Here is a 25,910-nt window from a genome sequence, read left to right on the forward strand (position 1 = left end):
CCCAAACTGTATTCTAGTTTTATGTTACAGATGAGAAAACAGATCTCAGGAGGTTGCAAGGCCTAAGAGGTACCCTGATTCCTGTCTATGATGGAGAATGAGATCACAGCCTCATAAAAAGATAAGATTCCTGTGTACATGTGATAAAAGCGACATCTCTGTGAAAGAAAGGCCATGGGAAGTAGAAACTTCACTCTGGATAAATGCCAAGTGGACCAAGCCCCAGTGGTAGATTGCTTCCAAAGATGGCTGTTTGCAGGTCCTTCCATTCCTGCATACACCAGCCAATTGTCTCCTCAAGAGGTGGGGTCTATTTCCCCTCCCCTTGAATCTGGACTGGCTTGTAATGCACTGTGAAATAATAGAGTGTGGCAGAAGTGACACTGTACCAGTCCCGGGTCTAGTATTTAAAAGGTCAATAGCTTCTGTTTTTGTTCTCTTGGGAGCCAGCCACCATGTTGCATGGAAGCTCTGACTAGATGGTTGAACCAGAAAGCCGACATAGAGAGCAAGCAGTCTAGAGGAGAGACAAGAACAAGGCACCATAGACATTCCCAAGAGCCTGTGTGTGTGTGAGGTCATTTTGGATGTTCTAGCCCCAGCTGAACACCCAGGTGAATGCAACCTTATGAATGACCCCAGCCAGCATCATGTGGAGCTGAAAAACTGCCCAGTTGGTTTAGACAGCCGCAGTAGCCTGGGAAGTAATGACTCATTTCTGCATAAATCATTATGCTTTGGGGTGATTTGTTTATAGTAATAGATAACAGAGTAGTCACTGTTACTAGTGAAGCCTAAGTTGTGGTTTTGTGTCAAACTGGCGTGGAGCCTGAAGTCTACACCCAGCTCCCCCTGTCCTACTGATATCACAGTGGGACCAAGCCCAACTAGCTATTAACAAGCCCTGCTGCTGGAATGGTTTCTCTGTGTAACTGATGGAAATATTTGACCATAAAGTGCTGGTGGTCCACTTAATTTCAACTATGATCAAAGTGCTTTAAAAGCAACTTTCCTTTAGTGGGAGCAAGATCTGTTTATTTGAAGTGGGTTCTGTCTACTCTGGTTCAAAGAGATGCCCAGTTTCTTCTCCCTCAGCAGATCTGCCCTCCCTCTTGTCTAGCCTGAATGGCAGGTGTTTAGATCAGAATTCCCTTCCCAGGTTGGCAGCTGGCACAAATCACAAAGAAAGACTCACGCTTGAGGTTGTGACAGCTCAGAGTCAATATGAGATTATTTCTTAAAAGTAACAAGTTCAGGGCCAGTGAGTAGTTAAATTATTCTACTGCTGAGTTTTTCAACCTCAACACTGTTGACTATTTTTTTTAAGATTTATTTATTTATGCATACAAGAGCTGGGGTATAGGCCAGAGGTGTGGGGAGGAGGGTGAGAGAATCCACCAGAGACAGAGTGGGGTGCAGAACAGGCAGATGAACTGAAATACACTGCTGAGGAGAGCAGCAGGCGACACAGTAGAGGTCAGCTGCACCATGTGGGTTAGCTCCCTGGCTGGGGATCGAACTCGTGCTCCAGTGACTGAGGCTAGCTTCATAGTGCTGCGACTTAACCCCTTGCATGACCAGGGAGGCCCAACACTGTTGACATTTTGGGTCAAATGAGTCTTTGTTGCAGGGGACTACCATGTGCCCTGGACTCCATGTGGTGACATTCCTGGCCTTTGCCCACAACATGCTGGTCGGACTCTGCTGCAGTGATGACAAATGAAAATTTTCATATGTGTCTGGGGGTCAGGGTGGGTTGTGGGAAGAAATTACTCTGAGAATATTGATCTAGGGTGATCCCAAAGGCTTCATAAGTAGGACATTCTTTTGGGGTGACCTGAGGAGGTATGGACAGTTGATATAGAAAATTAGGTACTAGAAACTGGAAATGCCAACTTTGCAACCATACAGTAGCACTAGGACCAGGCATTGGGGCCATAAGGACTAGAAGAAAAGTAAAATGATACTGGCCTTACTACTACTATTTTTAATACCGTAATTATTATTATAAATTTGGGAGAAATTTCTTCTTTGTTCCAAAAGGAATGGAAACAATTTTTTTTCTACTCCTATTGCTTATTTATAACAGAAACAATGTGCACCTGGGGAATGATTAGATTCACTGACTGAGAGAATCACTACTTCTGTTTCTCAAATCTCCTTTGCAACCACACGCCTCCTACTTGGGAAGTTAAGCTACCACTCTCTTCTTAATATTTTTCATTGGTGTCTCATAGGAAGCAACTCTGTCAATTCCTCAACATTAGAAATGTTGGAAAATTGATTTAGGGATGAACACTCTGAGAAAATATTTCCTTGCTGCATGGACTCAAACATCCAACAGAACAAAAGCTTGGAGGCAATTTCCATTTCAGTAACAATAATTGATTCAGACAGCAAATGAAGCAAATTCAATCACAACATGTGACATAAAAGTGCAGCTGTGAATGGCTTAGTGGGTGTTTTTTCTGCTCAGCTTAAAAAGAGGAGGGAAAAGTCAGATCCAAGTAGACCTTCAGATGCTGACTCTTCCTCCTCCCTGAGCCCTGGATTGGGAATTACATTCAGAGTTAGCCCTACCTTAAGGAAAATGAGCAGCCCTTTTGTATTCTGATGCTAACTATTGGCCAAGTCCTACCAGCAACTGGAGGTTGGTTGCACTAGCCAGTTAGGGACCATTAGCAATACCCACTGAAGTTGCAAAGGCAAGGGATAAGTCAAGGCAGTGAAAATAATCAACAGTTAGCAATGTCCTCTGAGGAGGTTTCTGAGGACATCTTCACAAACATGCGTGCTCCCAAGGTGCTCCGCCATGTGTATAGTTGTTGAAGTGACAGATGATCAAAGTCTCACAGCTCCCATTAATAGCTCTGGCTTAGGTCACTTAACTCTACCTATATCTAACTCATTTTTCCATGTAGCTAGGAGAGGTCAGTCTTACTCCATTTGTTACTTGCAGGCCTCATATGTTAAAATGTTTCTGGTTACTCACATACCTGTAGATGCCTTCCACCAGGATGAGAATCTTTTTCCAAGCTCTGCGAATTCGAGGTTGGCCATAGATTACAGCATCTCTCAGGAGCTTCTCTAGGCTTTGCATGTCTTTAAATAACAAGAAAAAAGAAACTGAGTCATGAGGTGGTTTTTCTTTTATTGCCTCATTTTCTTTTTTATGGAGGCAATGAGAGATTTTCAGCTCAGGTGCAGATATGAACTTTAGATCTACAATACAATCTTAATTTGAAAAGATGCACATACTTCTGAATTGCTGATTTGAATGCTCTCGCATGTCCACTAAGCACTAGTGATACATTTAAAATGACCACAGAAGGAGAATCTTAGTAAAGATAAATGTAAAATAGTCCAGCCAATATTGGTTTTGGTTACTTTACACACAGCTCTCAAGAGGGCAGATATCCATTGGTTTAACAATGATCTAGGCTGAAGTTGCTGGTATTACTGGTCTCAATGGAGAGCCCCTCAGCTACGTCTTTCAATCCCTAACAAGAGATTGGATCTGGTTTAGGGCACCCCTTCAAGTGGGGTAAATGCATTAGTGGGTATATTTACTTTTCTATACTGGAACCCTGCCACCAAGCCCAATAAAGTCACAAGGCATTTTTTTGAAATAGAATTGTGGATGTTGTTTCCTTGTTCCTAACTTAGTTTCAGCTCTGTGACTTGCTTTGGCTAACAGAATGCAGAGGAAAGGCAGAAACCTAGTTCTAAGCCTTGACCTTGAGAGGGTTATATGTTTTGGCTTTTCCTTCTGCTAGTGACATGATAAGAACCTTCTGAGACTAGTATATCAATCCCAGCAGAGTTTGAGACAAATAAGGCACAGTTACTCCAACCTACCTGCAGTTCCAAGAGAGAAATAAGCACTGATTGTTTAATGCCTCTGAGATTTTTTTTTTTGAAGATTTATTTATTTATGCATTCAAGAACTGGGGGTACAGGCCAGAGATGCAGGGGGTTGAGAAGATTCACCAGAGACAGAGTGGGGAACAGAACAGGCAGAGTGACTGAAATACACTGCTGAGGGGTGCAGCAATCGAGGCAGGAGAGGTCTGCTGCGTCATGTGGGAAACTCCCTGGCCGGCCGGGGATCGAACTTGTGCTGCAGAGGCTGCAGATTGCTTCATAGTGCGGTGCTTAACTCCTTGCGCCACCAGGGAGGCCCCTGCCTCTGAGATTTTGAGGTTGTTTGCTACAATAATAGTCACCTAATAGCTTATCAAAAGACCATTCTTCCACTTCTAGGCCCTGCTTATCCTCCTGACATAGTTCTCAATGTCTCCCAACACAGATCCCAGCTACCCTATGTCATATGTGATTTCCACCTTTAGTCTGTCTGGTTCCAACCATTCAAAATCTTTTTTTGGTTTTCAATAATTCAGATTTTCTTTACTCTTGGTATCTGCTTTACTTACCTGCTTTTAAAGCACTTATTATGTTGTTTATTATTTGATTTTATATCTCCCCTTCAAGGAAGACAGGGACCTTATTTTGCTCACCTTTTTTGACCTGTGTACAGTAACAATATTAAATCAATATTTGATAATTGAACCAGTTTTCTTTTTCATGGAAAAGTCAAAATTGTGTCCTGTTCATAAAATAACAGAGTAGGAAACAGGAACGGGAATGACTGAAGGGCAGATGGCCTCTTGCCTGAAATATTTCTTTAACCATGTGTTCTGCTTTGAGTTTTTAAAATCATTTTATATGTCTTTTACATAGTTCTTCAGTTTTTTACAACATATGTTTTCTCATTTCCATTATAGTCCCTGTGAAATTCCCACCACCGATTCAAGCAGCTACCCTCTGACGAGTCCCTGATGTTTTACTGACACTACATTATTAACCACTAGATGGCAGCCAAGGAAGTAAAATGCCATTTTCTTATTTTGAGACTTTCAAGGATAATAAACTTTTATGGGTATAGACATTTTCACTTTGCTTTAGCGTGGTTCCTAAGATATTGAAGGAGGAAGGAGCCCATGTATCTTGGAACACCAGCTCCCGTTTCTGTAATCTACGTGGAATGGTTGTCTCTGAAGGGAATGAAGAGATGATGAATAACAGTATTCTTGTTTAAAGAATGTTTTTCCATCTAGGAATTTGCATTTATAAGTGTTTATATAAAAATGATCCAACCTGGGTGATTTCCAATACCATTGTAATAGAAACAAACCCAAATGAACTCAATTATCAGTGATTTGAAAATAAATAACTAGGGCCTCCCTAGTGGCGCAAGGGGTTAAGTCTCAGCACTATGAAGCTATCTGCAGCAACTGCAGCACGAGTTGGATCCTGATCCCCAGCCAGGAGGTGACCCACATGGCGCAGCAGACCTCTCCTGTCTCACCCACTGCTCCCCTTAGCAGTGTATTTCAGTAGATCCACCTGTTCTGCTCCCCACTCTTGTCTCTGAGTTTTTAAAATACATGTCTTATACATGAATTTTTATATATCTTTTAATGTCCCAGCCCCCACATATGTGCCTACAGCCAGCTTTGTCCATGTTGATCTAATAAATACATTAAAAAAATAAATATCTAGGATGTTGAAAAATTGTAAACCCAGAGATCATTACATATGTGTATTACAAAGCCAAGAATTTGTAAACCCAGAGATGTTGATCTCTATCGATCTCTCTAAAGTTTATATACCTATTATAAGCTTCATCCAGGATTAGTTTTAAATGAAACTTCACTAAATTGAAGAGTTTTTTTTCTCCATTCTTTTTATAACAAACACAGCATGAAAACAAGCTTTTAAAAGATAAAAGATGATGATGTGTTATGCATTTTGCAGATGGAAGCTAGAGGAACTCTAGTCCCTTCCATGGCAGGAGACTCATCCTGCTCAACATGAACTCTCCATTCCATGGGGAGTCTCACGGGGGAAGCTTTGGGTGAAATTTCATGATATTTGTGGTGTCCATACACTGAGATCTTTAAGAAGAGTGAAAATTAATCAGCTGTTTTACCCCGATGGAACATGGATTCATTGACCTCCTAGAATCAGGAAACTTAAACAGAGAAAAGGCTTACTTCACTCAGGGTGGGATTCTGGATCCACATTAGTCTCATAGTTTCTCTGTTTTTTAGTTGCTCTATAATGCTAGAGTGTGGGCCACAGACTGCAGGATTCAGGGGAATGTGGTGTTTGTTCTAGAGGCCTGTGGGATTCTACTGTTTCAGCAAGCAACGTGCTAACATCTGTAAAGGATTTTAAAATAATGATGCTTAATAAAGCTCTTATATTCACAAGATGTTAATCCTCATGACACCTCTGAGAAGTAGGGAAGAACGACTAGGTTTTTGTTTTTTCAGATGAGCAAAGTAGTGGCAGAAGGTTTGTAAAATCCAAAACAAGCAGAACCAAGAAAACCTAAACTCAAACCAATTTCTTGATGGTTTATAAAGAAACCATGAGAAATAGAAATTAAAATAAAAAGAAAGTTGATGTCATCAAAGAGCACATACACAGACTTACACTACATTGTTGTTATATATTACAATGGCACGATGGATCTGAAATCAATGTAAATTTGAGTATTAGTAGTATTTGATCAAACAATAACAAAGACATCATTCATCCCCAAGTCTGGCTCACCAAGGCAGTTTCCTTGGTTTGCAAGGGGCTCTTTGATGAAAAGTGTTGTGGAGGCCACTAGTAGCTGGAGCAAAGCAGACTGGCAGTTAGTGGTCAGGCTAATTTGATTACTGAATTATATAAGCCCAACGGTGTTTCAAAAACTAAAGTCATGCTTAAGAGACAAATCTACTTTGGGAGTCTGTTCATGTGTCTGTCCTTAAATTTATTTATTTATTTATTTTTAAGTCTTACACAGTATCTTTTTTTTTTAAAAAAAGATTTATTTATTTATGCATACAAGAACTGGGGTACAGGCCAGAGGTACGGGAGGTGAGAGGATTCACCAGAGACAGAGCAGGGAGCAGAACAGGTGGATTGACTGAAATACACTGCGGAGGTGAGCAGCCAGTGAGACAGGAGAGGTCAGCTGAGCCATGTGGGTTGCGCCATGTGGGTTGCTCCCTGGCTGACCCGGGCAGGGATGGAACTGGTGCTGCAGAGGCTGCAGATAGCTTCACAGTGCTGTGCTTAACACCTTGCGCCACCAGGGAGGCCCCTGTCTTTAAATTTAAAGCTCTGATAATATTGATAAGCTTCTGGGATCTGGGGAGGCTGCAGTTATCTCTTCTGAATAGAGAGCACAGGGAAACAAGGAAATTCTAATCTTCTCAGAAAGGAGGCTAGGCGTAGTTCAAAGAATGCCTGTTTGAAGATAAGATCTGGGCCTTCAGCTTTATTCTGACTTTTCCTGTACAGTGACAATACTGTTTCTGCTACGGTTTCATCCTTTCCCTTCTCTTGTGCAACTGAGTTTTTGTTGAGACTTGAGAACTACCGTCACTGTCTATCCATTCCCGCAATGCCCTTCCCCTTCTCTGGATTCAGGAGGGGTTCCCAGGACGGGAGATCAGCCTCACTTTTTTTGGGGGGGGGTGTGTGTGTTAATTTTTAATTTTTATTTTTTACATCATTGTTCATTTTTAAGCAATATTTGCTTTCCCCCACCCCCTCAGGTGTAGTCCCCATAGAGTTTCCTTCACCACTGCCCCTGTGCACCATCACCTCAGTCCCCTGTGCTCCTCCCTCCCTCCCTCTGATCCCTCTCCCTCCCCTTCCCTGCAGGATGTCTCTGATTTATAATTGTCCGTTTTTCCTTTGTTGTGTTTTGTACTGTTGTTATTTTTTTCCACTGATGTCTTATTTGGTTCCTCTATATTCCTCCTATAAGTGAAACCATCTGATATTTGTCTTTTTCCTTCTGGCTTATTTCACTGAGCATTATTCCTTCTAGCTCCATCCACGTTGCTGCGAATGGCATGAGTTTATCTTTTTTGATTGCTGAATAATATTCCATTGTGTATATATACCATGTCTTCTTGATCCAGTCATCTATTTTGGGGCATTTAGGTTGTTTCCAGGTTTTACCTATTGTAAATAGTGCTGCAATAAACATAGGGGTACAGGTGCTCTTTCAGTGTGGTTGGTGTTTATCTTTCATTATTCAAAGCTCAGTGAAAACTCCACCTTCAGTTGAATTTAGAGACACTCTCTGGTTCTCTATTCTATAGGCTGCTCAGCAAAAACATTTTCATGTCTTAAGTAGGTTTATCTCATATAAAGGCTATTTTCATACTTTCACATGACAAGCACTCAGCAGATATTTCTTAAATGAAATGATGGGTGGGTGATGAATTCTGTCTGTTACTCTTTTTAATTCCTTGCTCTCCATCCCCCCCACCCCCCCGCCCCACCCTGGTTCTCTGGTTCCTTTGGAGATACCCAGTTTCATTCATCAATATTCAGTGCAGGGCCTCCCTGATGGCCCAGCGGTTGAGCGCTGGGTTGCAAAGCTGCCCGCAGCCTCTGCAGCGCTGGTTCGCGCAGACCTCTTCTGCCGCCCGCTGCTCCCCTCAGCAGTGTACTTGGGTCCTCCTGCTTGCTCTGCTCCCCGCTCTGGCTCTGGTGAATTCTCTCACCCTCCCGTGCTTCTGACTGTACCCAGTGCTTATATAAATAAATAAAAATAAATCTTTAAAAAAAATATTCAGTGCAAATGTGAAATATTGGGCATCAGGCACTTAAATAACTAAGTGATGATAAGGAAATTATCCTTTTAAGATAGTGGTGGTAGGAGATTGATTGCCCCCTTGTTCAGCCTTTGGGGGAAAACATCATAAAGGCCATCTTTGGCAAGCAAAGCAAATATTTTTCTCAAATTCATATTCACAAAGTCTCTTCTTCATGAGCTCAGTGAGGCCATGTCTGATGCCGTGGAAATTTGGCTCTTTGTTTTTTACAAAGCACTTTGGACAAATACTTTGGTTCGGGTTTTCTTGATAGTTTTGTAAATTACTGGGCAGGTATTGCATGATTAGAAAAGCAAGATGACCTCCTTGAAAGAGTGTCAAAGGCAGGTAGAAGCAGAGGACCTGGGCTGCATTTGAGGATGAGGCAGTGTAAGGGGCATGGACTCTTCACTCTTGGGAGAGAGTCATATCATTGACTTCTGACAGTGGAGGCACAAGTGAAGGACAGGCAGCGCCCAATTAAGGGGGCAGAGTGTTCCAAGTTCTCAAGCTCTGACCCAATGCAGCAAATAGGATTGTGGTCCTCAGGGAGGGGTATGAGACAGAGGGGAACTACATAAAGCACTGAGATGGGGTCCGTAGTGAGTGGAATTAGTGTAGGAAGGTGAGTGGTGAATCACGGAACAGCATAGGAGGGTATATGTCAGAGCTGGACTGTCCACCCAGGCCCCCAGAGGAAATGCAGGTTGCATTCACTGAACTCAACTGCCCTGACTGAAATAGAATTGTATGTTGAAATGGCAACTGCTAAGTACTGCATTGCAGTGTTCCATGCAGGAGGAAGTACACTGTATTTTTAAAAAAGAAACTCTGGAGTCATACCGCCTCAGTTTAAATCCCAGTTCTGTCTCTTAGTAGTGTAGGATAGGTCTCTCCAAAAATATTTAGATCGGGGCCTCCCTCGTGGAGCAAGGGGTTAAGATGCAACCCATGAAGCTATCTGCAGCCACTGCAGCATGAGTTTGATCCCTGGCCAGGGAGCTACCCATATGGTGCAGCAGACCTCTCTTGACTTGCCTGCTGCTCCCCTCAGCAGTGTATTTCAGTCAATCTGCCTGTTCTGTTGCCCACTCTGTCTCTGGTGTATCCTCTTACCCCACCCCACACAACAGAGGTGTGTACCTCTGCCTGTACCCCAGTTCTTGTATGCATAAATAAATAAATCTTAAAAAAATATTCAGATTGGCTCTTTCCTAGATCTCCAGAGCAGGCCTTTGCCAACCTGTTCACCTTGTATTTGCACCTATGGTCAACTGAGGCACTGTGGACCTCGAGAGAAACTCGAGGCCTTCAAGTATGCAGAGTTGGTGGTGGGTGTTCTATACAGAACTGATGTGAGAAACTGTACACCTTAAACTTACACAGGATTGTAAACCAATATTGCCTAAAAAAGAAAAAAAAGAACGTAGATTAACTATATTTTGGGATATCTTCAGAAATAACCTTTTTATCAGAGAACCTATCTTAAGCCAGGACATACTCCTCACAGAGACAAGGTTTTGTCATATGAAGCTATCTCCTCCTCATCATATGAAAGCCTTCTCTCTCTCCTTTATGCTCCAGGTCCCTTAGCATAGGATATAAACCCCTGGCTGGTCCCTTTTTCCAGGAATTACAGCCGTAAATTCCCCATACATATGTAGTTAAATATGGTCTTTTTCTCCTATTAATCTGTCTGATGTTTGTTTGTCCAGCTTCAGAAGAACCCAGAAGGGTGGGGGAATGTTCCCGTGGGTCCCAACACTAGCTCTTTGTCTTTAACCAAGTCACCTAACCGCTTTGTGCCTGTTTCTTCATCTGTAACAGGAGAATAATAGCAGGTGCCTCATTGTGTAGTTGTGAGGCTAACATGAGTTAGTGCCTGTAAAAGGTTCATTACAGCAGGGGTTCAATAATATTAGCTATTGTTAAAAGATATAGAGAAAATCATTGCATTTATTAAAGTAAACATAGTAATTCACAAACCTATGTGTTACCTTGGGATCTAAAATGTTATAGCTTATAAAGAATCTAAGTGTTGTTTATAAGTTTGACCTTCCACTCAAACAGCATTCACAAGCCCTGGTTCTATGGATGAGGCAGGTCTCAGAGTTTCCCTCAAACACTGTACTCTTTGTTTTTCCTCTTCTTGGCCTTTAAAGGGTTCTAGATCGAATCTTGTTTCTTCTTCTCCACTCTCCATTATTTTCTTTTAAACCATTCTGAATTCTTGGCCTGTCCAGTCCTCTGACCTCATGGCAGCTCCCCTAGCAGAAAAGATGTCCTCTTCTATCCACAAATAGCTGAAGAAGCCCTTTGTGGCTCATGTGAGGTTGGAGGTTGCCTCCAGCCCTGCTACTCCATGTGTGGTCCTGCACTAGCAGCTGCATCATCACCTGGAAGCAAGTCAGAAATGCGGAAGCTCAGGCCTCTCCCAAGATCTGCCAAACCAGATTCTGCATTTTAACAAGAGTCCCCTGGTGACTCGCGTATATGTTAAAAGCCTGAGAAGCAATGTTAAAATATCTAGATAGTATGTGATTACCAGTAAGGTAAGTGATTAAGGGAAAAAAGAAACTTAGCGTAGAGTACCTCAAACCTCTGAAAGAAGTTCTGAACCTGGCCTCCCTGGTGGTGCAGGGGATTAAGTCTCAGCACCATGAAGCTATCGGCAGCCACTGAAGGATGAGTTTGATCCCCAGTCAAGGAGCTAATCCACATGGCATAGCAGACCTCTCTTGTCTCACCCACTGCTCTCCTCAGCAGTGTATTTCAGCTGATCCATGTGTTCTGCTCCCTACTCTGTCTTCGGTGAATACTCTCCTCCCCCCTTATACCTCTGGTTTGCACCCCAGCTCTTGCATGCACAAACAAATAAATAAAATCTTTAAACAAAGAAGTTCTGAACATTTCCAGTTAGCACTTATTCAGGGTGTGAGTTCCTGGAATGCTCAGACTATGAATACACTAACCCCTGAGGATATGTTTACCAAAGGCATGAATGCCCCAAGAGCTCTAGCCTATTTCTTAAAAAATGCACTAGATTCAGGGTGAACAAATTTGTTGCTTGTAGCTGATTCCTTAGCTTAGGCTGTGAAATGGACAAGAGAGTCTTGTTTGTAGCACCCAGTGAGTCACAAAGGCAAACTAAAGATTGGCTATTTCACTGAAGCAGTTCATAAGTAGCAAATAAAAGGACATAGATTTAGCACCTAGCTAGAGGAACTCAAAGGTCTCAATTTAGCATTCTAGGTTGAAGTTCATGGAAGCAGAGAACTAGGGACAAAATGGCAGCAACAAGCCCTTTTATATCAGTAATCACCCTTAATGTAAATAGTCCGAACTCACCAACCAAAAGGCACAGAATAGTTGATTGAATTAGAAAACAAAATCTAACTTTCTGGTGTCACCAGGAGATTAATCTGAACTCCAAAGATAAACGCAGGCTCAAAATAAAGTTGAAAAACTATCCTACAAGCAAATGTGATCTCCCAAAAGGCAGGTGCAGCCATAATTATATGAAAAATTATATTTCTAGCTAAAGCATGTTACAAGAGACAGGGATGGGCACTATGTGATAACAAGAGAATAATTTAATACGAACATATAACATTCATCAATATTTATGCACCAGAAGATGGAGTAAGAAGAAATGACAGCATCACAAAAATAGTAGCAGACTTCAATACTCCACTTACATCAATGGACAACTTGATAAGACAGAAGCTCAATTGCACATTAAACATTTTTGGGAATAGACCCTACCCAATGTTGGATAAAGAAACAAATGCCAAAAGAATAAAAATTTAAATCTTCTTGATTGTAACAATATCAAACTAGAAATCAGTCACTAAAGAGGGAAAAAACCCCAAATACATGAAAACTAAACAACATACTACTGAATGACTCTTAGTTGAGGAAGAAACCAATGGAGAAATTCAATAATACCCAGAGAAAAATGAAAATAAAGACATGAACTAGCAGAACCTATGGGACACAGCAAAGTAAATAAAAATCTATGGTAAATACTATCCATTTCATGCAACCCTCAAAATGATATGACCTCTGCATTTTTCCTGGTCACCAAAATGTTTTCAATTGTCTATTAGTGAAACTAATAGCAATGGTGAGAATAACAGTAATTATATTAACAACATTTACAGGTATTGTGAACAGTGCTTTATATGTCTCCTCCAGTAGATTATGAATCAGATATCATAATTATCTTCTTTTTTGAATAATTAAATTGTGATTCAAGATGATTAAGTAATTTGCCTAGGACCACATGCTAATAAATGATAGAAAAAAGACACAAATGATTGGGTCAAAGTCAACTCTTTTCAACAAGTATCACATCAATGATTTTAAATTTACGTAGGCTAAATTTATGTATGATAACAATTACATATTAGGGAAATTTACTATAAGGTAATGCATATATTTTATGTGTACAACTCAATTAATTTTAATAAGAATGTAATTAATTTTAATAAGAATGTAAGCATCACCCCAATCAAAATATCAAACATTTTTATCAAAGTTCCTTTATATGTATTTTTACCAATTTAGTCTCTCACAATGAGAAGCAAGCATTGTTATGATTTTTTTCATCATAGGTTAGCTTTGTCTGATTCTGAATTTGTGAAACAATGCCTATTATATGTACTATTTTGTGTCTAGTAACTTTTATTAAAAATAATAGTTCTTGAGAATCATCCATGTTGTATATATCAGTAGTGTATTCTTTATTTTTTTAATTGTAGAGTCATATTAATTAAATGAAGAACCCCGTTTTCCCATTGTTTTGTTGATACTTGGATTGTTTCCAGTTTTTGGTTTTCATGAATAAAGCCACTATGATTATTCTTGTACAAGTTTTCATTAGACAGATGCTTCCACTTTTCATGAAAGTACTGAGGTGTGGAATCTGGGTCAGACTGTAGGGATATATTTAGCTTTATTAGACTTTGCCAAAGAGTTTTCCAAAGAAGTTGTATCACTTTACACTTCAGCACTGGGTGAGAGTTCTAGTTGCTTCACATGTTTGTAAACATTTGGTGTTGTCATCTTTCTTGTTTTAGTTAATCTAGTGTATGTAAAAGGTACATTAGCCATAGCCTATACTCTGTCTGATATCACTGTGACCCCTTCTAAAATTTAACACATGATATGGTTACTTTGATATATATCTGCCTTTCCGAATAGATTGGAAGCTCTCAGACAGCTAATATATTACTTTATCATTTTTATAGTTTTCCTAATGCCTAAAAGATAGCATGAATTAAAAGAGGTATTGGAAAAATGTTCAATACATTTTGGTTAGGGAATGTTTATCTACATTTTTTTTTTTTAACTGCTTTTGCCAAATTTAGACCAAGAGAATAAAAGACCGCCAGCCAGAGTTATAGGAAGAATAAGTTTTGTTATATGGCAGTGTCTGGGGATATAAAACCAGATTAGAGATTATAAAATAGGATTCTAGGGCATATATCCCTCTTTGTGCATCAGCATCAAATGCGGGGTTGGGAGGGGGGTGTCTGAAAAAATTCAGCTGCCTTAACTCAAGCCCAGATATATAGATTCTGTTGGTCTGGAAGTGAGACTCGCTGTTGATCTTTCATAGATGTTCCTTAGATACCTCTATTGTGAAACTAGTGTCATGGATCACTGCCACCAGTAGAATGGGTGAAGAAATGGTGGGTGAATATTAACAATGATCTAGTTCATTTGTTCCATACAGGTAACAATCTGATTAGGTCTCCCTCTGAAAGAGATTATGCATTTAACATATCTATGGTTGGAAACTGTAGGAAAGTTATTGTCAATTCTCTTCTTTATCCTCCTCTAAGCAGACAGAACCTGTGAACACCAATTACCTGTTATGACATAGATTCCAAAGGACATGCCACAACTGTGGTAATATCAGTAGGACTTCCCATGATCTCTTAAAAAACTCACTTCTTGAGTGATACCTCTAAAAGATACCTGTTCCAAACATGAATTCCTGATGCTGTCAAATAATTTGAGTCTATATGTAATGACTGATGATAAATAAACAGAACTGAAGTAATTTAACTTGTCTTATCAAAGACTAGTAAAGATTGAGTATTTGATGCAAAATTAAGAAGTGACTCAATTCAATGTATTTTCAATTAATAAAGGAGTTAGTGTTGTAGTTAAACTGCAGGTCTGAGGGACCTCAAATCTGGTTTTTCCAGAGGACCTGACCCTGCACTTGACTCCAGAGTATTCATTTTACTCTGAATACTGGTGGTATTCAGAAGGTGAAGGTGGTTCGGTGAAGCCAAAGCCAGACTTCACCCCACAGAGTGAGAAAATATTTTTCATTAAAACAACTCTACAATTTGGAAGAGGAGGCTCACTTTAGAATGTTCCCATGCATTTGCATTCCTTTCCCATAGGACAGTTGTTCTTTGGTTTGTGATTTCTGTGAGGTGGACATAACAGAACTGGAACAATTCTCCCTCAGGTCATAGGTCTACTTCTCCTCACTTCTATCTATTTTATTTCCTTAAAAGATGGAGGGGATCACCAAGAAAGAGGAACAGGGAAAAGTTAGAGAGTAAGGGAAGGTATGGGAGAAAAGTGATAAGAAGGAAGAGAGAAAACAGGTACATGTATGTGTGCAGGTGCATTACATGGAGAGAGGGAAAAATTCTGATGACAGTAATGAATAATTTGAATAAGAAACTTTGAACAATACATACCCTCACACATTATCTAGTTTGACACTCTTATTTTATAGATGAGAAAATTGAGTACAATAGAGATGAAAGGGTTTTCACAGATGATGCAATAAGTCAGGTGCAGAGCTGGATGAGAGAACTCAGGTGTCCATCACTACCTACTCCTAAATATTTCCCAATACTTCCCATGCTGGCCTGTCAAGTCTCTCACAAGAAGTAGCCTCCTGCCTCCGCCTTATCACCCAACCACCCTACCCAGAGCCTAAAAGCACATTTTAGTGAAGTTGAATAGAATGTTTGTATATGAGGGGAGGGTTAGAGCATGCAGCAGATGGGTCTAGTGACTGGAGGCATTACGTTGAGGGAGACCAGTTTTTTTTTTTTTTTAATCTGACTATAACCTAAATCTTAAACAAGTCTTCAAACCTCCCCAGGAAGAATTCTAAAAAAGCAAGAGTTCTAACAGTTTTCATAATTAAATGACAGTCCTGAGAGATCAGTCATTTCTTCAGAGGTCTTAATTGCAATACCACTAATAACAGTGAAATTAATGTGTTTGGTTTACACTTAACAATGTGGGTGCTTAATGCACTTCAACCATTTGTTCCGGGTCACCAAGGTTAACAAGCTAGGAGTGGATATAAACATGTGTTTCATGAGGCTAAGTTCCCAGTTTGAAGAGTAAGGACAAAGTCCTACCAATGATCTTTACCAGTGATCTTTACTTTCTTCTAGAATCAGGTGGTATAAATTGGATAAAAATGTTAACACTCACTGTTGTGTTTGAAGATTCTTATGGTTGCTCCTGAAAGCCGGGCCCCTAGCACAAGAGATGCATGGTTCAATTCATCACTTAATATGAGGCATCCCTGTGCAGAAAACAAGAACATCAAACAAAGGCCAATAAGTAAAACGAAAGAAAAACAGTATGTGGAAATGGGAAGAGTTTTTAAGACCTGTTACACAGATCCACCAAACCCTCTTTAATTTATAAGCCCAAGAAATTAACTTGATGTCTATATGTATAAAAAAAACATGGAAAGCAATTAGCTGATGGAAATGAGATTGTCCTAAGGGATTACATCTTTCATCATTTGCACATAGTTTTCAGCAAAGAAGATCATTCAAAGTCTTGGTTAAGTACCAACGAGTGTCAAAAGATTGATATATTTGACAGGAAACCTAATACACTTTTGTGTGGGTTGAAGACTTGCTGATGTCTTCAGTCCCATGCTGTTATTTGGGATGGTTTTGGTGTACTCTTTCTGGACGGTCAGGATTTTTTCTGCAGGGTATTTCAACTCTGATTTTCTAATACTCATTTTTCAATGCATTGCTAGTTAAAAACTCACTGCTTTATAGTTCAAGACTTTGTGTTTAAAAAAATATGAATGACAATTCAGTCTGAGCCAAGTAGAAAAAGTCCATTTAATTTTCTGCTAATAAATTGGATTGTGAATTTTTCTTTTTAATTAAAAAATTTATAAATCATAACATTTCTCAAGCATACCAAAACTGCATTGACAAACTATGGTGACCATTTGTCTTCTGTGGCAACCAAGAATATCTGAGTTTTGTACTTGTACTTTGGAAACTTTATAATGACATGTTTTAAGTTTTTGAATCAAGAACCAACAAAATACTGACGTCTCCATACTCCAAATGTGTGTGCATATTTATATACTTTGTAGTAAATATTTGAGAGTAACTTGTAAGAATCATAACTCACCTATATATTCTTCAATGCTTATCTATTAAGAATAAGAAAATTCTCCTAAAAATTACAATGCAATTATCACATTCAAGAAATTCAACATTTATATAAAACTATCATCTTATATACAGTTCATGTTCAAATTTCCCCAATTGTAACAATGGCTTAATATTTTTGATTTTTTTTCTATTTTTTTCATGTAGAACCCAATCAGAGATCATTGCATTTAGTTGTCAAGAATCAGATTTTTGTGAAAATAAACTTCATTATGACACTTACTTAAAATTAGCCAACCAACTCCCTATTTTTATTGAAAGAATTTCAACCACTCTAGCATGATTTACACTGCAAGGTTCTTTGCAATTTGGTAACTCTCTTCAACTCTGGTCTCTGCTTCATTCATCACTCTAAACCCTAGCTCTTCTGTACCTCAGTGCTTTATACACATTGCTCCTTTTTCCTTGTCTTAAGGAAATAACTTATTTATCTTAACAGATATGCAACAGACTCAGTTCTCAGGTCACCTACAATGCACAGGCAACCCAACATTTCACAAGAAGAGTTTGGGGCAATTCTTTTGTTCTTTCTGATACAAGTACATGTTTTTTCTGAGTGTTGTTTCCCTCACTGCACTGTAAACTACATAAATTTACAAGGCATGGGTCAATTTTATCTTTCCTTAACCTGTATCTTGCCTCATCTGAGGACACAGATGAATCCCAATTAGTAATTTATTGAATGACTAAATGAATAATGGCTTGAACAAAGTATTTTGTCCAAATAAATGCTTAATAAGCTTTTGCTACATTTCAAATGGGCACTTGGGAGCTAAAATTTAAGCGATTTTGTTATACTGTCATCAAAGATGAATTTTGATCTACATATAGGGCTGCAATTCTATAACCAGAATATCATAATGAAGATTTACTGGACTTAGCTGGTATATTTACTTAAAAAGCTGCACAATCAGCTTTTCCTAAGAAAATGAGCTTCTTTGTCATACTTAAAACAAAAGATTTATTCAGGGTAATAATTCTTAGGAATAATATAGCCAAAGACAATTACATTAACAAATTCTTACCTTTCCAACTAGTGCAGGGATATTCATTGAGTTAGTTGCAAATCCCATTCCAAAGACCATAGCTGCTTCTACATTGAGGAACTTAGCCACAAGGTTCTCCAACTCAATATGCTTATCCAAGGTTCCTGTATGTAAAATGATAGGATGAATGAATCTTCTCTTTTCAACAAGTCCAAATTCGAGTCAAATTCTAGTACATATCCAATACCAAAAGACATGCACCTGAGAGTGTGTAACAGCTATATTTCTGTAGTTCCAATCTAGAAACAACTCAAGTCTAGCTACTATAAAATAGGTAAATACATGGAGGTATTTATATAGTGAAATTTAACAGCAATTAAAGAGCAAATTACTGCCCCACACAACAGCATGAAAATAATCTCACAAATATATGGCTGACTGAAAATAAATACTTACACAGGCTGTTTGAGTCTATTTGTATAAAGTTTAACAAAAAGAGGGCCTCCCTGATGGCTCAGGGTTTAAAGGCAGTACTATCAAGCTATGGCCAACCACTACAGCTGGTGAGTTCGATTCCCCGGTCAAGGAGGTGACCCACATGGCGCAGCAGACCTCTCCTGTCTCACCCACTGCTCCACTCAGCAGTGTGTTCTGTTCCCCACTCTGTCTCTGGTGAATCCTGTCAACCTCCCAACCCCCTGTACCTCTGGCCTACACCCCAGCTTTTGTATGTGTAAATAAATCTTAAAAAAATAAAGTTTAACAAAAAGCAATCTACCGTGTTAGAAGTTAGGATAGTGAATATTGTTGTTAAGCACTTGAAGAGAAGATTCTTTAAACGTTTTATTTCTAGATCTGGGTGCTAGTTGCATGGATACTTTATGGTTTGCTTTATGAAAATCCTTTGAGCCATATACTTATGATTGGTGAACTTTTGTATAGATATAGTTTGTAATCCATTAAAATTCACAAAAATGATATAATTCTTCCCCTGCACATCCCACAAGTAATTAAGTTACAGCCCCTCAGAGGTTCCCCATATTTAAATGCAAACCTATCACAGGATTTCTGTAGATGATAATAAATCTAGTTATGACTACAATTTATTGAACTTTTGGAATATGCTGAATTTCATAGCCCATGATTTAGGTTTTTTCTTTTAATCTTAAGATCCCTATAATGCAGGTATTATTACTTTACACATAAAAAAATTGAAATGTAAAGAAGTCACAGATAATAATCCAAAGAGACAATCTAGTCTAACTTTAAGATTCATGTTTTCACTACTCTACTCCTATTTCTTGCCTACTTCTTCTTATACACATCTTCTCAGGCCTTAATGAGAGCAACATGTTCATGCCTCTCAATTTTTCTGTTTGCTGTCACCCTACTAGATCTGCACTGTCCAATATAGTAAGACTGGTTGCATGTGGCTAGTGTGATAGAAGAAATTAGTTCTAAATTTTATTTAATTTTAGTTACTTTTCCACCAACGAAAACTTAGTGTGTGAATTGAGATGTGCTATAAGGGTAAAATATATACCATTTCTTACTGCAACAACAACAAACATGATGTAAAATAGCTCAGTAATATTTTTATATTGATTACACATTTAAATCATAATCATTTTAGATACACTGGGTCAAATAATATATATTACAAAATTAATTAACCTGTGTTTTCTTTTTTTTTAAATGTCACCACAAGAAAATTTCAAATTTCAAATATGTCTTGCATTATATTTTTATTGGACAAGTGTGCTCTACATGATACACTTAATAGAAAAATGTGCAAGTGGAGAGATGCTGTAATTTGCATCCATAAGACATAAGATCAAATTTAACTCAGACTTAACTTAGAGGAATAATGTTAGAATATCCAGGATTCTTTTAAACAACCTAAAGATCAATGTGTTTTCAACCTAAAGATTACTATACTTTACTATAAGAATGAGATATCAGAATGTTGTTATAATTGGTAAATTAGACTGTTTCCTGTGCAAAATGGTAAAGTGTTAAACTTTATTTTTTTTAAAGATTTATTTATTTATGCATACAAGAACTGGGGTACAGGCCAGAGTTTTGGGGGGTGAGAGGATTCACCAGACACAGAGTGGGGAACAGAACAGGCAGATCAACTGAAATACACTGCTGAGGGGAGCATTGGGTGAGTCAGGAGAGGTCTGCTGTGCCATGTGGGTCACCTTGGCCGGGGATCGAACTTGTACTGTAGTGGCTGCGGTGAGCTTCATAGGTTGCGTCTTAACCCCTAGCACCACCAGGGAGACCCCTAAAGTGTTAAACTTTAAAAGGTATTGACTTTTAAAGTTCAAAGTTTTATTTTGCATTTAATGTGGAAAAGAATATTTGATAGCTGAATTTTGCCCTACCTGAAAGATCACATTGCCATATGACAAATGGCTGGTGACCCATCTTCTCAAGTGAGATTTATCGCCCAAGGTAGAAGAAACCATAGTAAAATAAGAATTTTAGCAGAGTCAGTTTTACTCAAGATTTTGGGTTTTTTTGTTTTTGTTTTTTTAAGATTTATTTATTGTTTATACAAGAACTGGGATACAGGCCAGAAGCGCCGAAGGGTGAGAGAATTCACCAGAGACAGAGCGGGGAGCAGAACAGGCAGACAGACCAAAGACACTGCTGAGGGGAGCAAGGGGCGAGGCAGGAGAGGTCCACAGCACCATGTGGGTTTCTCCCTGGCCAGCCGGGAATCGAACCCATACTGTAGAGCCTGTGGACAGTTTCCCAGCACTGCGCTCAACCCACTGCACCCCCCGGGGAGGCCCTACTCAAGATTTTGGAGGAAAGTTACAAATTTAAATTGTAATTACAATTTTTAGTTATTCAAGATAAATTATGGAGTAAAAAAATAAATTAAAATTTAAAAATACAATATGATTATATAATCCTTTGTGAATTTATTTTTACCTAACAGAGACTGTATCCCAGAAGGAATAATGTCCAGAATAGATAGTAAACAGGCCACTGGCTTTTGCAGGGGAGGCCAGGTTTATGGCTCCAGCTTTTGTACTAAACAACTGAGAAGTCTTTGACTATGTTTCATTGAAGTTTCTGGATAGGTACTTAGGCTTCCCTGACAGTGGAAGCACTCTTTCCTCCATACAGAATGGTCTTCTTGCAGACCCCACTCACTCTTTGAGAACCACCTAACATGACATCTTCCACACTGTTCTCAGCTTCCCTAGGCCAATGTGGTTATTTTCTCTTCTGTGATCAAAAAGTTCATTATACAAACAGTACAGCACTAATTGAGGTGAGGGCATTCAATGTGCAAAATTACATATCCTTAACATGAACATAATGTAATATCCATTACAGATAAATCCCTCAAGGTATATTCACTGTGTGAGATGTTCATCTTGGCAATTATTGCCCTTAGCACAGTACTGACACATAGTAGGTGTTTGTTGGCTTGCATTGTGTTTTTTGATGCAGAATGAAGATAGGACTGAGCCTAAAGCAGTGGATGGTTCAGGGAAGGTCAAGAGCCCATGTGATGCTAGAGAAACAAGGTGAGTAGCCACTGAGCACCAGTTTGAAAAAACCCATACTTGATGAAGGCCCCCAGCAAAAAAGGAGGGTTTCCAAACTTCCACCTTGATGAATTTCCCATGAGTCTTTCCTTCCCAAAGGGTCAAGGGACAACACTGCATGAATAGAAGTTCACAATCAATCTCTGATTTTTTTTTCTTCCTTCATCTTTCCCAAATCTGCCATCTCAGCTTATAACAGTTGTATCACTAAAATTCCTTAGGATAACATGAGCTATGTTGTAAACAATATCAAATAGCTAAACTAATGAGAAAAAGGTGTATCTAAGAACATTCTGAGAAATTGCCCTCTACCAGGTCTCTATCATTATCCCTGGCTTTAAAAGAATGAGAAATGCAGATGTCTCTGTGAAGTCTCCAGACAAGATCCTTCTTCTGGATTTCCAGTCAGGTTGGTTAGTAAAGAAATTTCAAATATACCAATTTCTATGATCAGGTGTCTTACAATAAAATTATGGCTGATTTTGTATTGAGGGGCTTACCTTCACTTGTAGAAAACAGTCCCCAGTCCCAACTTCCATTATCATGGAATTTCTCTGTTAGTGTTCACATCTCAAATTTCATAAACAGATCTGAGAGGTTCCTTGGAAAGGTGGACATTTTCTACTTCAGGAAGCCATGCCTCTCAAATTTGAACTGATCTAGGGTGGGTTCATTGGTATTAATCAAGTACTGCTTTCTCCTTCCTGCTCTTCACATTTAAGAAATAAAAATGTAGAAAGATCTTGGAAAAACAAAGCACTCACTAGAAACACAACTTGCTTCTATAAACATTCAGACCCTAACCCTATCTTAATTGAGCTAAGATTCCCGACTCATGTTAAGTTCCAAGTGGTTGGCTGAATAATTGGGTAGTTCTGGAAATGATGTTCAAAATTTTGTCTTTAGTATATAAATATCAGCATTGTTTAATCCCATGAAAGCATTGCTATAGCCCTAATTGGAAAAGTACAAACAAATCCACTTTTATTTGTTTCATTTTATGTTTTCAGTCTTTATTCTCTGAAGACGGATAACAGTCACAAATTGGCTAGTGACAATATATCTCAAAATTGCTATCTCATGTATACATTGACACTCTTCTCATAATGAAGGTTGTTTATCCAAAGAGATACTAAAAACATATTTTGTGAATAAAAGAATAAATACTGACTGAACGTATCCTCTTGTCAGTTCTCTCATCAATATTTTCATGTGCCAAGCACTTGGTTTGCCATTGTCAGTCAAATCAGTAAAAACCAGATTCTGGAAACAGCACCAGTATTATATTCATGGACTATATACTTCTGCTGGATTTTTGTTGATATTGACTGGCTCATTCTTTATAGTCAGACCATAAAGATCACTGGTCTTATTGACAGTGATTAATAGTAAAGAGTGTGGGTGTTATTAACAAGTTTGTTTCACAACCATCATTATTTTCTATGCGGCACTTGTGAGGACTATTTTCCCAACTGTGACTATAGTCACTTTTCATCCAGAATATCCTGTTTGCACATGTTCCTTAGATTTGACCTAGGCACAGGCTATCATTTATCACGGTAACCTGCCAGCTGGCACCTTTGGTAGTTCCAATTGTGCCACTGCTAGCAGCTCACATCTGAGTCACTTTGTTTGAACTGGTGATTCCTGCCTTAAAATCAGCATCAACTCTGTGCCTAAAGGTCCCACATTTCAGTTCTTTACCCAAAAGAGCTAATCTGTTTTTGGAGAGGTTTATGATACAGAACTCGAAGTGGAAATTGCTTCCTTTTGTTTTTGGGTAAAGCTTACACAAGTTGAGGGATTATAAGTATGCTTAATGGAGAAAGATCAGTGTACCTGGGAAGCTGAAAGGGTAAGGAGTGTTTCATCCAGAATGGGGTTAATGGACTGCAGGGTAAGTGATTTTCCGGCTTTTCTGCCCTCCCACCATTAGGATTGCATGCCCGATGGTGGGCATCTGCATTTGTTACATTGTTATAAGTTGTGTTGTTTATTCTGTGGGCCATGGGAGCAGTATTGAGATATTCACCATGAGAAGCAGAGGAAGTAGGAAGACAGGAGAGAGAAGGGGAGAAAGCAAGCCAGGGAGCCAAGAGGCCCGCCAGCATGCCTGCATGCCATGTACCTGGTTGCTGTATTACATGTAAAAGCTCAATAAAAGCCTGAGAAAGCCACCGGAGGGCTCCAGGATTCCTCCTTTACCCCGTCTGCATAAAGTCATAGAAACCTGCTCTGTGCCCTTCCTGTCCCTACATGGACCCATGCAGATCTCTTGATGGCAGCTTCCTGGTGACAGCTGTAAGGGGTAGCTTGAATGGTAGACACTAGACTTTCCATCTTACCAACCACTCCTCAGTCTGCAGCACAGGACAGAAACTCTTGGGCTTCTGGGCCAAGGATTATTTTCACTGAAACAATGGAGTTCTCCATGTGGAACCAAAGACCAAGGGGACTTCCTCTATGTTTGGGAACTGCAAAATACCTAGCACTTCTGTGCTATTTTGGCTAATGGGGACTCCAAAACAGACTAAAAATAGAACAGCTAGATTAGAGCTTGGAGTCAACTGAAACTTGCTTTAAAAAAAGAACTTGAGGGCCTCTCTGGTGGCGCAGCGGTTGAGTGCTGGGCTGCGAAGCAGCCCGCAGTCTCTGCAGCGCCGGTTCGATCCGGCCTCTGGCGAGGGTCCCACATGGCACGACAGACCTCTCCTGCCATGCCCGTTGCTCCCCTCAGCAGTGTATTTCGTCATTCTGCCTGTTCTGTTCCCCGCTCTGGCTCTGGTGAATTCTCTCACCCTCCCGCGCTTCTGACTGTACCCAGTGCTTGTATAAATATATATAAAAAAAATTATTAAAAAAAAGAACTTGAACATTTGCACAACTGAATTTGTGATCCACATAGCCTTTTCATTAGTTAGCTGTGTTTTATGTTTATTCACAAAAATAAGGTAGAGAAAACAATTGAAACCGTATCAACACTCAATTCTGTGATTCCATTATTCTTTCTGCAATTTGTTTTCAATAAATGGCAGTGTATTCAGTCTGGAAAAGGTGTGTTATCAAGTGGGTAAGTTCTACCTGTAGCATGGATGGAAATTAATATATAGACTCCAGTATAGTCTTTCGTTTCTACTTTTCATTTGCAAAGTTTTTCCTATGTTTTTTGACCCACAAAAAGACAACGTACACAGGGTATTGAGGTCAGTGTAGAGTTCAAAGTAATATACACATGTGTTTGCCCTGAAGGAATAAGAAAGGCACATGACATCAGGTGGAAGAAAAATAGGAGAAGCCTAGATAAATTCTCTGAATCAGCAACTCATCGTCTCAATTCTGCCAGTCAACATCAGGTAAAAAGTCAGGTGAGACATTGAATTTATGTCCTGTTAAGCATGGGTGCCAAGATGATCAGAAGGAACATTGATTATATCACCATCTGACTCGTTTGCTTTATAAGGAAGTTACAGAATAATTGGGCAAGATTTTTTAACAAGTAGTACTTTTGCCATCTCAAACGTTCCTTTTCTCACAGATAGTTTCCCAAATGTGGGAATTCAGGAGTAGACGTTGATGATGCCATTGATTTTCCTCAAGTTTACTGTCAGTGGCTCTAGAAGTTATGCAAGTGCCAATGTCAATATAAATTATCTATATTCTTATTATATTTGGATGTAATAGGATTCTTAGTGTAAATGAAGAAAAGGAGAAAAAGTTGGATATATGCTAGATTTAGGGATCTAGAAATTGCTATTAAATCTAGAGGATTCTTATTCCCAAGTTGTTATCATGGCAATTACTTGTCTATACCAGCAAATTGTTATAGAGAGAGGTTTAGAGAGAACGTTTATTGACCTTTGCAATAGTACTTTTTAAAATTTAGGTAACATTGGTTTACAATATGGCTAATGATTTAGGGAGAGGGCTTCATAACTCTTCAGATATATGTCAACACACCACACCTATCACCAAAGAACCCAGAGTCTTTTATCATAATCCCCCTTCAATAGCCTCAATTCTGTAGTCATATTTCTAGGATTTGTTTTGGTTTAATTTATCTGTTCATTTGAATTGTTTATCTATGTTCCACATATGAGTGAAGTCCCCCACTAGAAGTCACCCTTCTAACTTTTAAAAAAAGAAATTAAGATCTTGGCAACCATTTCTTGGCAACTATTTCTTAGAAATTACTCATTCTCATAGGAA

General features: G+C 39.1%; 1 protein-coding gene across 1 annotated transcript in view; it reads right to left on the minus strand.

The window, feature by feature from the left end:
* Positions 1 to 25,910, minus strand: part of SPTLC3 (serine palmitoyltransferase long chain base subunit 3) — a 131,159-nt gene that overhangs the window by 48,393 nt on the left and 56,856 nt on the right. The window contains exons 5-7 of the mRNA XM_037494608.2: positions 18,172 to 18,296; positions 16,152 to 16,245; positions 2,997 to 3,102 (exon numbers count right to left, since the gene is read on the minus strand). Coding sequence (XP_037350505.1) covers positions 2,997 to 3,102; positions 16,152 to 16,245; positions 18,172 to 18,296 — 325 coding nt within the window. The remainder of the gene's footprint in view (positions 1 to 2,996; positions 3,103 to 16,151; positions 16,246 to 18,171; positions 18,297 to 25,910) is intronic.

Source organism: Talpa occidentalis, unplaced genomic scaffold (assembly GCF_014898055.3).
Source record: "Talpa occidentalis isolate TD23 unplaced genomic scaffold, MPIMG_talOcc4v2.1 talOcc4.10, whole genome shotgun sequence".
Classification (NCBI taxonomy): Eukaryota; Metazoa; Chordata; class Mammalia; order Eulipotyphla; family Talpidae; genus Talpa; species Talpa occidentalis.